Below are 12,474 nucleotides of genomic sequence, written 5' to 3'. Positions count from 1 at the left end.
AACGATTGCCTAGGAAAGTGGCTCATGACTTCAGTCGACTGGCGCCTGCTTGCCACGAGCCTAGAAAGTCATTTGTAACCCCTTTGCACCTCTGTGTTTGGGTGGTTAGTAAACTTTACTTTTGGGGATCTAGGCAGGCCTAAGCAAACTTGTCTTAAAGGCAAACACATACACAATCAATAAATACAGGAGAGAGAGTTAGTTATTCAATGACAAGGAAAAATTATGGAAATAAACGAAAACTTAAGCGATACAACCTATAATCAGAAATGCTGGTGTTGCGCCTGGGGTCTACTTAAACCGGAGCATAACAAATCCGCTGTTGAAAAAGGCGAAAGATCCCCGTCGACTGGCAGGCAAAAGGCCAAAGAATTCATTATTACCGGCGGCGTCGAACCGCAAGTGAGAATTGTGCATTTATCGCCCACAGAGGATCATGTGTTCCCCTATGAATACACTTTGCCCTTGCCTGGCATGGGTGTTCATTGTGTGGCCGTCAGTCCGGACAGCAGTTGCATTGCTGCCATCGCTGTGGATGGCAATCTAATGTTGATGGATATCAACACTGGCATACGTTTGCCCAGTGTCAGTCACCGTTTGGTCAGCAATTTCTGGTCCACGGCTTTTGGGGCTGAGAGCAATGAGGCTGTCTACGCTGGTTCCGGCAATGGACGTATCTTTAAGTATGACACCGCGAAGGGGAAATTGTTGCACAGCTACGACACGGAACGTTGTGAGAATATCCTTGGTTTGGCCATCAGCGGAGATGAACGTTTGTTGGGTGCCACCGATTATGCCGGTAGATTCTCGTTGATCGATGGTGCCACTGGTCAGATATTGCGGCGTCGCAATTTTAAGCATCCTCTACGTAAATTGGTCTTTCAACCGAATATGAAACGTGCTTTGGCCGCCTGCGATGACAAGACCGTAAAGCTCATTGATTTGCCCAGTGGGATGATGTTCCATGATCTGAAGGGACACGATTCGTCTGTGATGTCGGTGGACACCTCGCCGGATGGTCGACTTATTGCAAGTGGTGCCTGCGATGGCACCATCAAGTTGTGGGACACTCGCAACACCAAGAACACGCTGTCATTTCTGTCGGGTAATAACACGAATCTGTGGGATGTGGCCTTCAATAGGCACAGCAACAAGATCGGGTTTGTGGGCGACGGCAAGGGACTGAATGTCTACTATTGCCTCGGTGGAATGGGATTGATGTTAGTGTGAAAGACATGTGTTTTTTAAAGTTTCATTACTATTAAATTGTTGTGCTTTAAGAGTTATCAACTTAGCAAAGTTCGTCAGGCTAGTGCTCGGAACTTAATCACGAATAGTGATCAGTGCAGGAAATATAACGAGTCCGCAGTTAAGGAAATACTGGAGCATCTCCTCTATGTATGTTCAGCGTTATCCTGACTCTGATTTTCTTGACGTGTCACCCAGGATGTTCCTCCACTGGTCCATACTCCACCCCTCTTAGGGTCATCCAGATATACCTGAACCTAAACCTATGAGCAAACCTGAAGAGAAAGTTTATTGGTAACCCTCGCCAAGGCCTCATTAAACTGCGGGCTGTTTTCTTTTTGGTGTTCGCTACTTCACCCAGTTGCGGCGAGAGGGAGCAAGGGTATAAAAGGGTAATAACTATGCGGTTGAGTATGTAATGGGCGGATGGTGGCAACTCTGTAAATAAAAAAATATATACTTCGATGACGCGGCCTTAATTGACAATCGGTTGTCAGCGGCATTTTTATTTGTAATTTGTTAACAATTTATTTTTAATGTACCTTTGTTTTTTGTTTGCTGATGTTAGCTTTATGCTTTTATGTATGGATGCTCATATGTGTGTGTGTATGTCCGTGTGTTTTCTACTTGTCTCCTTGTTGTCTTGTCTTTTGTTTTATCATCGATTGGAAAGTTATCGATACTCTATAGTGCACTTATTCATCGAGTATGTCAAGGATTTTTTGAAGCAACGGATTATCGCCGTCATTCAAATGCTCCTCGCAAATCATTCGCACGTCACGAAACTTGGCATTGTAGATGCTGCGCTCCTCTTCAATCTTTGCCAAATACGCCTTCATGTCCTGCACTTCTGTATCCGTTACACGCGAATCGTTCAATTGGCTGCTGATGCGACTTATCGATTGGTCCACATCAAAAGTACGCGAGCGACCGCCGCTGCCATAAATCGAAGTTGGCAGCACTATCGACTGCTTGATGGTACTCGGGCCGAATCCCATGGGAACGCCATCGCGAGCGGCGAGTGCATTGTACGCCCTGCCATTGTAGTTGGCATTGAAGAACTTGCGGAACCATTGCAAGAACTCAAAATTGTCCTGGAAGCGACTCTTGATGAGACGCTCGACTGGTATCTCCTTTTTGACAATCTTCTTTTGGAAGCTCGCTTGCAAAATCTTAAAGTTATGCACAAATTCATGCTCCTGATTGCAACGAAACTTAACGCGTTTGATGGCCACCGAATTGGGAAACATCATATCCATCATCTGACAATAAGCGGCCCCTAAAAGACGAAACACAAATCATAAACTAAATCAAAATGTAACACAATTGAAGGACAACTCCTCTCTCACCAGTGCAAAGCTCCTCGATCTTGCGAAACTCGGACTTCAATTGCTTATTCACCCAGTTTAGCATCTCATGGCGCGAAAAATTCTCCGATGAAACATTGGTCGAGTGCACATTAACAGCCATCTTTCCCTTTATTTTTGCTAAATCCCTTTAAACTAAATTAATGGTACAAACAAAAAATTGAATTGGATGTTTAGTTGTTCGTGAGCTAATTCTGTATATTGACACCAGAATCCCTGAATGTGTGCTGCAAATAACAAATGGTCTATGGCCTACATGGATCCCAACAGAACAGAAATGAAATAAAATTCATTTCATAGCCAGCATAAGCCAAGCATCAATGTGCACGTGCACGCAAAACTATTTTGCGCTCGGGCCTTCGCATGACAAATTCCATGAGGCTACCAACCAATTGGGACACTGCAAATCTTATTGGACACTTCGTTTGCTTGGGCATCATTTATAGCTCACACACATACACACGCGCGTTGTAACACAAACACAGAGATTTCACATTTAAAAAAAATGGTTTTATTTTCTTATTCCTTTTTTCTTTCTTTTTCAGGAGAATTTTCTTAGCGCACACTATATATGATGTAGTTGGTTAACAATTTGTATATTGTTTCGCCTTCATATTTATGCCTTGACGGCGAATTTGCGTTGTGGGAAGATGGAACGCTTGCGGATTTCCTTCAGCGTCTTGCGGTTGGCGTCGCGGGGCGACAGAGCCTTGCGCATGGCGCGGGTCTTCTTTTTGCGCAGATCCAAAGGCTTGTACTTCTTGTTCTTGAACACCTTGCGCAGATTCTCCTTCTGCTTCTGGTGCATCACAATGAAGACGCGAGCGATAGCTTTGCGCACAACGCGGCTGCAAAGTGAAGAAATAACAAATATTATTAGTGTTGTTGTTTGATGTTGTTTCGACTTGACTTGTGACTTACATCTTGGAGAGCTTGGATGGTGCTCCACCGGTGACTTTAGCCACACGCAAGTTAAGCAGCTCATTCTTGAGCTCATCCAATTGCTTGGTGAGCTCGCGCTTGTCCTTGGTTCTCAATTCGGAGCACTTAACCTTCACCTGTGTTTCGTTGTAGAGGAATAACATGAAAAAAAAAATGCAATTAGTTTCCATTATATTAAGAATGCGCACACACAAAAAATAATAAATCACACACGTTAAATGCATATTTTGTTGAATGTTTCACATATTTCTTTGTTATTTTCTATGCGGATGTGTTTTATTTCGTAAAATTAAAATTCATAGAAACTCGGCACCAACCATTTTTCTCGCTGGTCACGTCAAAAAAGAAAGAACTAGGGCCGCACAATCGAGCTAGGGCTGCGAATTGAAAACAAACGCCGATTTTTGACAGTTGCAACACTTTACAGCACTACTGTTGTCTAACACTGGTGAGATTCATGTTAAGGGGCAGTGCGAGTGAAAACAGTATATACATTTTTTTTTAATTTTTTCCGATGATAATTATTATTGAACAACAATTTGATTAGTGGGGAAGAGAAAACCCGAATGGCGAGAAAAAAATGCTTCAGATAATATCTAGATTTAAAAAAAAAAACACTAAAATAGAAAGCTTTTTAAAGAAACGCGCCTTTTCATACGCGTTTGGAAATATACTAAAATGTTAAATGAAGTGCAGCCAAGTGTCAGTTATCTTTACATTGGTATTAAGACATATTTTATAGAAAATTTGCATGTGGTCACACACAGCCAAATAAAACAGCTTTAAGAAAGCTCTATTTTTATATTTACTATTGTAAATGAAGGCAAGCAGCAAATAAATAAATATAGAATAAATAATTACACTCAAGTAATTTAAGAATGGCTGACAGAGCTATCAAACTGCTAATAATCGGCGAAAGTGGCGTTGGTAAATCCAGGCAAGTTTATTAATAACTAGCTTATTCCAAATTGCGTATTTCGCATATACATACATACGCAGTTATATGTAAATATACGCTCCCACACACATATACGTGTACTATATATATGTAAACAAATACCTAAATAGAGATTGGCTTAGTAATATTGTGTGTCATAGCATGCGTATTGCGTATTTCATTCAAATCTTATTGTTTATAGCCTGGTACGTCGCTTTGTGGAAAACAAATTCGATGAGAACCATGACGTCACAATTGGCATGGACTTTAAATCGGCGGTGATGAATGTAGATGGCATTGATTACAAAGTCGCACTTTGGGACACAGCTGGCGCTGAAAGATTTCGCAGTCTAACGCCCAGTTTCTATCGGAAAGCTCTGGGCGCAATTCTCGTTTACGATATCACAGATCGCGATTCGCTTGTGAAATTGGAGGCATGGCTTGCGGAGGTGGATAGCTTCAGTGATAATCCCAACATTGCCATAATTGTGGTGGGCAATAAGATTGACAAGGATCGTGTTGTGGATCGCGAAGAAGGACGCAAATTTGCACGCAAGCATCGAGCGCTATTCATTGAGACATCAGCGAAATGTGATCAGTTTGTGAGCGATGCATTCAGAGATATTGTGGAAAAGGCAAGTCAACAACTCGCAGTACTATAGTTGTTAACCGTAATCGTTAATTGTGTGTAATTGCACTTACAGATTGTGTCATCAGAATATTTTGGCTCCGGCACCGGTGCATCGAATGGCATGACTATTGATAACACACAGGATGTTGATGCTGCCGGATCGACGTGTTACTGTTGATCGATGATGGCCTCATTTGGATAACCAATCTTTTGTCAAATTTCTAGTGTGTATTTATTTAAACAACCAAAAAAAAAAAAGCGTTTCAAAAATATCATTAGCATAAAGTCAAATCGTCTACTACTTCAATAATCCCGCCTTGGTATCGCTTTTTGTGGTAAGCAACACAAACAACAAACAAATGATGTTTTACGTACCTTAATTGTAAATATAATTTACTCCATAACATCCAACGATCATCATTGTTTACATGCACGAGTGCGAAAGAGAGCGCACTGTTGTGGTCCGCCTCCTTCCTATGTATATGTATGTATGAGTGCGTTTGTACAAAAGAGAGAGCACGAGTCCAGTTTGATTTTCTCAAAATGTTGTTTTTCATTTGATTTATTTATTTATATGAAGACATTACTGTTTTCAAGTCATGATCTCTTTGCGTTTCAAATTTCATACAAAAAAAAAATTAGATGAGATACAAAACTTATTACACTTTCTTTTTTGTTTATAGCCGCAAAGAACAGAGTATGAAAAAAGAACAATTTCAGGAGCAGTTTTGTTTTTTGTTTTCGCGTGATTGGTGCTGAATGTTTGTGTGTGAGTGTATTTACAAGTATCGATGAATGTTGTTTTTGCAATTATCGTTATCGCTAAAAATACAAGGTGATTCTTTTTGTTTGTTGAGGGGTGAGGTTAGAGGGGACACAATTTCTTATGTACACACTTGTTATAATAATCGTATAGTGATTTCTTTTTTGTTTTTGATCATTTTGATTTTTTTTTTTTTAATAGTGTCTAGGCATTACAGATGTAACTTAAATGTAGAGCAACGGGCGTGTCTGCCATAAATTTTATTGGCTGCTTGGTCGGTCACTGGTCGCGTCGTCAGTGTGGCCACTTATGCCATTTCTACTACTTGCCGGCGATGCCACTCTTCTTGGCATCCAGTTCGTAAATCAGCAGGCGCCACATTTTCACCACAAACACCTCAGCCTCCTCATCCAGCACCTGTTCGTGATGACAATAAGTTATCGATAATTAATTAATCGTTATAAATTTAAATTGTATACGAGTAGTTGTGTGGACATACCATTTGGACATCGTCGAGTATGCTTTGGGGTGGACTGCCGGCCAAGACTTTGGAGCAGATAAAGTCGACCAATGTTGGCTCGGGCTCACCGATATATTCGATGATTTTCTTATTGATCCATGGACGTATTTTGCGTTCCATTAGACCGCTGTCAATCTCGTTGCGGTCAAGCTTATAATTAAATAGCTCCTCCTTTTGTGTGGGTATCCTGTCAATAATGCTTTTTATATGGCGGCGTTTTTCATCATGCACCTTTGCACCATTCTCATCCTTTTTGGTGTTTGTCGCCGCAGCATCTGCGCTGCCCGCAGATGCAGCTGCATCATTCTTACCGTGCTGTTTGCTGCCGCTGTTGTTGCTGTTACTATTGCTACCAGCGTTGCCACCGTGTTTGCCGCCGCCACCACTACTGCTCCCCTTGCCACTGCTGCCTCCGCCATTACCACCGCTGCCCGATGATGTGGAGCCAACACTCGCCCCACCGCTGGCATTGGCTATCTTTTGGCTAACGGCAGCGGCAGCCGCAGTCGCCGCTGATACAGCAGAACTTTGACGCTCCGCGGCCGTCTGCGTTGCACTAGCCGTCGCTGTTGTTGAGCTGTTCCCAATGTTGTCATCATAGTCTGCAAAGAAAAAAAAAACCGAGTATTAATTTCATATTGCAATTGTATTCGGTATTTTTTGACTGGTATATTTTGTTTAGTACGTTAGAGCACACTACGCAGGCGCACAGAGCTTGCCATCCTGATGAAGCTTGCAAGTTGGGCGGGCAGCACAACCACAAGCACACTATTGTTGTCTCGCTCTTTATAGTGCTACCACCCATCCTTGCTGTAAGCTAGACACTTTAAACCAACTAGAGAAAGCGGGACAAGAGAGTGCGTCTACTACTTGTTGCCAGCTTGCGACTCATGCTGTCCTGCTCTTTCTAGTATTACAGATCCAACAAGTGTTTACATTGTTTTTGGTTTTGTTTTGATTTGTTTCATTATGCTTACCTAATGGCACCAGTTTGCGCTTCTTGGGATTAATGTTCTCATCGTTGTCATCGTCATTGACAAACACTCCCGTTGCCTCGATCTTCTTTTTCTTGAGATTGTTGCCCAACGTGAGCGAGATGAGGGGCATGCTTATCGGCGGCGTTGCAGAAGCAGAGGCAGCAGCAGCAGCACTGGTTCCTCTATCTCCTCCCCCGCCACCATGATCCAGATTATCGAGAGCATTGTTCATGGTGGGCGTGTGAATGTTGGACAAGGAATCGCGTGATTCGCTGTTCTGTCGACTCACACTATCGCCGCCCGACTGATTGTTGTTGTTGCTAATGTTGTTGTTGCTGCTGCTATTTTTGAGATGCGAGTAACTGGCATTGGATGCCGTGTCCGCCATCGAGGCATGATCATCAATGGTCGATATGGAATCCTCCGAGGGCGGCACCTTGCTGTGCACTCCCGTCATCTCCACAACACTGTCATATAACGCATCGCTGCTGCCCTTGCGTCTCTCCTGTTGCAACGCATCCAACTGTGCATCCTGTTCGCTGCGTCGCTGCGCCGCCTCCTGATTCACATTGATCAGTATCTTGGGTTCGTAGAGCTTCTCGATTTCGCGACGCGCTTTCTCAAACTCCTGCGAGGGATTCTCGTAGTCGCCGCTAAAGATTTTGTTCTTCAGCTCCGACAGTTCGTCTGCTTCCTTCTCGCGATCCTTGGAATCGGCGTCGGCTTCACGCACACGCTCCGCCAGACGCTGTTGCAGCTCGCGGCCGCGATAATAAAGCGCATCGTCACGTTCGTCATCGTAATCCTCGACGAACTCCTTAAGACGCTTCGCGTCCTTCTCACGTTCCTCCTGACGCATCAGCTCCTTCAGACGATGCTGAAATAGCAAAAAGTTGGTTATTTTTATAAAGTTTTTATATTCTTAAATATTAGCATCAAGTCTTCTATATAAATTTTAATAAAACAAACCTCTTACGATTCAGTTATTCGATAGGCTAAAGTAGGTCAAAGAAGATAACGAATCTTATAAAATATATAATCGTGTAGTTGCCAATTTACCTTGTCGTTCTCCTTGGCCTTGCGCATCTCTCGTATCTCCCAGTTGCTAAGACGCTCCTGGTAGGCGGACTCTTTCTCCCGCGCCTTCTTCTCGGCCTTCTTGCGCTCCCTCAGCTCCTCCTCCATTTCCTTTTCGCGACGCGCATCACGCACCGGTTTGTTGGCCTTCTCGTCACGTTCTCGCTCCCGCTCCCGTTCACGATCTCGATCGCGATCCCGCATCTCCATGCGTTCACGCTCACGTTCGCGATCCCGTTCACGATCCCGTTGCTCGCGTTCACGTTCCCTTTCACGCTCACGCTCCCGTTCGCGTTCCCTTTCGCGCTCCTTGTCGCGCAGCTCTCGCATTTCGCGTTCACGCAACTCGCGCATCTCACGCTCTCGCTCGCGATCACGCTCACGATCCTTGGTCCGTGATTTGGAGCGTCGACGTCGCCCACTGTCGTTGGCCTTTGTTGTGCTGGTATTGTCTCCGCTGCTGCCTTTGTTGTTATTGCTGCTGCTGCTGCCGCCGGCAGCGGCTGAGGCGGTGGCATTGCTGCTGCTGCGATCCTTGTTGTTGTGCTCCTTGTGGCGTGGCGGCGACGCATCGATGGTGACCACCGCGGACTCTTTGCGGCTGCGACTTGTTGTGCTCGCCGATTGCTCCTTATTGCTGCTGCTGCTTCCGGGCTCCTTGTCGCTAATCTCCAGCACCTCGTCGACTTCGCTGCTGTTCGAGGTATTGGCTGCATTTTTGCTTGCACTTCCTGATGGTGCTCCGCTGGCACTACTGCTGCTGGTTTTGCGTTCGCTGTCGCGTTGCTTCTTACGCTCGCGATCACGCTCACGCTCCTTTTCCTTCTCCTTGCTGGCCAGCTGCTTCTCCTTTTCCTTCTCCTTCTCGAGCTCCTTGCGATGCTCATCGGCCTCGGCACGCATGCGAAATTTACCAATTTCGCTGCTAATCAAATTACGTTTCTCCTCCTCCAGGGCATTGTCATTTAACGATTTGATCTTCAAATCATCCTCGCCACGTCGCGCTTTCTTATTGCGGCTATTGCCACCGCTGGCACCATATAAATCACCACGATTGCTGCCATCGAAGCCATCGAACTCATGCTTATGCTCCTCGAGCAATTCGTGCATTTGACTTGTCGCATACTCGTCTTCAGTCTTTTCATCCAAAGTATTCCCATGACCACCGCCTCCTCCTCCGCCACCTCCTTCGCCATTCTTGCACTCCTTCTCCTTGTAGTCCTCAATCAAGACTTTGTTCTTGGCATCCACCTTGGCCAGCAGCGTTTTGCCATCAATCTCCAGCTCGCTGAGCAGACGCACAGCGCGCATCGCAGCAATTGGACCACTGTAAAATACAGAAACAAATTAGAAAATTATGGCAATTGGGGGTTTAGTTTTGTGCGTTTTACTCGAATTCACAGAATCCAAAGGTGGAGACACGCTTCCAGTTGATCACCACACCGCAGGTGGCCAGAATGCGTTTGAGCAGCGATTCGGGAACGCGTTCGCTAATGTTGCCCACAAAGACGGTGATGATGGGACCACGGAATTGTGGCTGCGGCTCTGGTGGTCGATGATACACTGTGGGCTGTGAACTGATCGTTGCCGAGTTGCGGTAACTGCGTGGCGGAGGATTTCCCATCGGCGGCATTAGCTACAACAACAAAAATGAATATAGTAAATTAATTGGCCAAGTACTATTTTGCGATACTTACATGCGGCGGTGGAATCGATGGTATCGATGCATTCATATATGGCGGCATCGGCGCACGCGGTGGATATGACATTTTTGTTGCTGTTTTCCTGCGCTTCTTTTTTTTTTACTTTTCCTAAACTAATATGTACTGTATTTGTGTGTGTATTTGTTGTTGGCGTGCGTGCAAATTAAAGCCGACACACGCACACACACTTACACACACGCTCGCCCGTCCGCACACACACACACACTCGCGAAGGCACGCACACGGTAATATTGTATGAGAGTGAATGTGAATCGTGTACGATATTTATTTGTGAGCAGCCAGCCAGTTGAATATCTTTTTTGTGTGTGTTTTGCGTCGCTAAAACTAAACAGAAGCGTGCGCCTATTCAACACTTTCACATACGTATTAATTAACAAGCGTGACGCTTAATGCAAACTTCTTTCTTCATGCACAGTCAATTTAACAAATTTCGATGAAAATGTTGCTATTCTCAAATTTTCACCACTGCGGCCGCTGCTATAAGAGACAGCGTGGCTGCACTTTGTCGCTCAAAATACACTAATTTGCGTCACCAAATATACCGCTGCTGCAATTGGCCGCCAAGGGTTTCTGATATGCGTGAAGTCTCTATCATTTATTTTTTTATTTTGATTTGAATAGGTATTTAAAATTCGTACTATTCTCCTTTTCTTTTCTTTAAAAACAAGGTGCACACGCGAATTATTATTTTTAGGCCGGTATAAGCAATTATGGTATTTTTTTTAATGGTCACGCTGCCCAGCGTTTGTGGCAAAGGTTGCTTGTGCGATATATTATCGATGCGCTACTATTTTTAGTGCTGCAAAACATTGTGCCAAAAAGCGGAACAGCTGTTTGGCAATATATAAACATTTAGTTTTTTTTTTTGTTTGCAACAATTATACAATGCGTTTGGGTGGCGTGCTGCGTTGCCGCAGCGTTACAAAGTTACAACAATATGTGCCACAACACAAACCGGCTCTAGAGAATGATATAAAGCGTCTCGAAGACTTTCTGCTGTCCAAACCAAATATTTTGGTTCTCACAGGCGCGGGCATATCCACAGAATCAGGTGATGTCTCGCCCAAACATTGGCTTCAAACAGTTACTAACGTAATTTAAATCTTGTAGGCATACCCGACTATCGTTCAGAGGGCGTTGGTCTCTATGCGCGTACCAATCACAAACCCATACAGCATATTGATTTCGTTAAATCGAATAATGTACGCAAACGTTATTGGGCTCGCAACTTTGTTGGCTGGCCAAATTTCTCCAGCACCCAACCAAATGCCACACATCATGCGCTGGCACGCTTTGAACGTGAGACACGCATCCAAACCGTGGTCACACAGAACGTGGATCGTTTGCATACGAAAGCGGGCAGCAAACAAGTGACGGAATTGCATGGCAGCGGTTACGTGGTCAAGTGTTTGAAATGCGATTATCGGATCGATCGCCATGAGTTCCAGAGCATACTCACTTCATTGAATCCGGCGTTTAAAGATGCCCCTGACATGATACGACCCGATGGTGATGTGGAAATACCCGCCGATTATATTGAGAACTTTATCATACCCAGTTGTCCGAGTTGTGGTGGCGATCTAAAGCCTGAAATTGTCTTCTTTGGCGACAGTGTGCCGCGTCAGCGTCTGGACGACATTGCTGGCATGGTTTATAATAGCGACGGGTTGCTGGTGCTGGGCTCCAGTCTGCTTGTCTTCTCAGGTTATCGCATTGTTCTGCAGACAAAGGATCTGAAGTTGCCGGTGGCGATTGTCAACATTGGCGAAACGCGTGCGGATCATTTGGCGGACATTAAGATCTCAGCCAAGTGCGGCGATGTGATACCCAAGCTCTTTGACTACAGAAATAAAAATTAGCTAAGGACGATTGCTTGCTTATAATACTTGCTATCCATAGTGCCCGTCTGTCCATATATCCGTCTGTTTTCTCTCCGTTATATTCTGTCAATTTAACTAGGAACTTATTTATAAAAAGGGCATTGGGTAGCGAGTTTTTGACATTCGAGCACCCTCGATTGAACCTTCTCACTTGTTGTATATAGTTGCTCCATGAGTTTTAGTTTGTTGTCAAATACAATGTTGTTGAAAATGTATTCTCCTAATTTTAATTTTCTTGAAGAAGCAAACTATTGATATTATTTGTTCAATAGTGCTCATCCTTGAGCTGAAGTTGTTCTAGAGCTTTCTGAAGGCATCCAATGTCCTCTTGGTTTAACGGCAGTAGCTTCAAAATCATTAAACATTAATTAATTATGTGGTCACGATATGTATTCAAACACTTATAAC

General features: G+C 44.2%; 6 protein-coding genes across 7 annotated transcripts; 3 read left to right on the top strand and 3 right to left on the bottom strand.

The window, feature by feature from the left end:
- The first annotated feature begins 225 nt into the window (after positions 1–225).
- Positions 226–1,230, top strand: LOC132795700 (uncharacterized WD repeat-containing protein alr2800-like). Its single transcript, XM_060806563.1, has one exon. It carries the CDS (start codon positions 226–228, stop codon positions 1,228–1,230), a length of 1,005 nt encoding a protein of 334 aa, XP_060662546.1.
- Positions 1,231–1,750: 520 nt separating this feature from the next.
- LOC132795571 (microtubule-associated protein RP/EB family member 1-like) lies at positions 1,751–2,995 on the bottom strand. Its single transcript, XM_060806366.1, has 2 exons — positions 2,598–2,995; positions 1,751–2,527 (listed from the first exon to the last, which is right to left on the bottom strand). The coding sequence occupies exons 1-2, from the start codon at positions 2,716–2,718 to the stop codon at positions 1,944–1,946; spliced, it is 705 nt and encodes a 234-aa protein (XP_060662349.1). The 5' UTR covers positions 2,719–2,995; the 3' UTR covers positions 1,751–1,943.
- A 108-nt stretch (positions 2,996–3,103) lies between these two features.
- Positions 3,104–4,021, bottom strand: LOC132795579 (large ribosomal subunit protein uL29). The gene is made up of 3 exons (XM_060806375.1): positions 3,875–4,021; positions 3,537–3,673; positions 3,104–3,463 (listed from the first exon to the last, which is right to left on the bottom strand). Exons 1-3 carry the CDS (start codon positions 3,875–3,877, stop codon positions 3,232–3,234), a joined length of 372 nt encoding a protein of 123 aa, XP_060662358.1. The 5' UTR covers positions 3,878–4,021; the 3' UTR covers positions 3,104–3,231.
- A 291-nt stretch (positions 4,022–4,312) lies between these two features.
- On the top strand, positions 4,313–5,416 carry LOC132795573 (ras-related protein Rab-18). Its single transcript, XM_060806368.1, has 3 exons — positions 4,313–4,494; positions 4,697–5,129; positions 5,199–5,416. The coding sequence occupies exons 1-3, from the start codon at positions 4,436–4,438 to the stop codon at positions 5,301–5,303; spliced, it is 597 nt and encodes a 198-aa protein (XP_060662351.1). The 5' UTR covers positions 4,313–4,435; the 3' UTR covers positions 5,304–5,416.
- Positions 5,417–6,065: 649 nt separating this feature from the next.
- LOC132795520 (RNA-binding protein 25) lies at positions 6,066–10,688 on the bottom strand. Of its 2 annotated transcripts, none has more exons than XM_060806284.1 (6): positions 10,160–10,686; positions 9,854–10,098; positions 8,445–9,789; positions 7,386–8,262; positions 6,388–7,010; positions 6,066–6,305 (listed from the first exon to the last, which is right to left on the bottom strand). In XM_060806284.1, the coding sequence occupies exons 1-6, from the start codon at positions 10,229–10,231 to the stop codon at positions 6,210–6,212; spliced, it is 3,258 nt and encodes a 1,085-aa protein (XP_060662267.1). In that variant the 5' UTR covers positions 10,232–10,686; the 3' UTR covers positions 6,066–6,209. The 2 variants fall into 2 exon arrangements, with proteins under 2 accessions (XP_060662267.1, XP_060662268.1); XM_060806285.1 differs by lacking the exon at positions 6,066–6,305 and having other exon boundaries at positions 6,396–6,595; positions 6,720–7,010; positions 10,160–10,688.
- A 313-nt stretch (positions 10,689–11,001) lies between these two features.
- On the top strand, positions 11,002–12,385 carry LOC132795560 (NAD-dependent protein deacylase Sirt4). The gene is made up of 2 exons (XM_060806354.1): positions 11,002–11,237; positions 11,297–12,385. Exons 1-2 carry the CDS (start codon positions 11,072–11,074, stop codon positions 12,043–12,045), a joined length of 915 nt encoding a protein of 304 aa, XP_060662337.1. The 5' UTR covers positions 11,002–11,071; the 3' UTR covers positions 12,046–12,385.
- The last annotated feature ends 89 nt before the right edge of the window (positions 12,386–12,474 follow it).

This window comes from Drosophila nasuta, chromosome X (assembly GCF_023558535.2).
Source record: "Drosophila nasuta strain 15112-1781.00 chromosome X, ASM2355853v1, whole genome shotgun sequence".
Taxonomy (NCBI): domain Eukaryota; kingdom Metazoa; phylum Arthropoda; class Insecta; order Diptera; family Drosophilidae; genus Drosophila; species Drosophila nasuta.
This window is presented reverse-complemented; position numbering and strand designations above follow the sequence as displayed.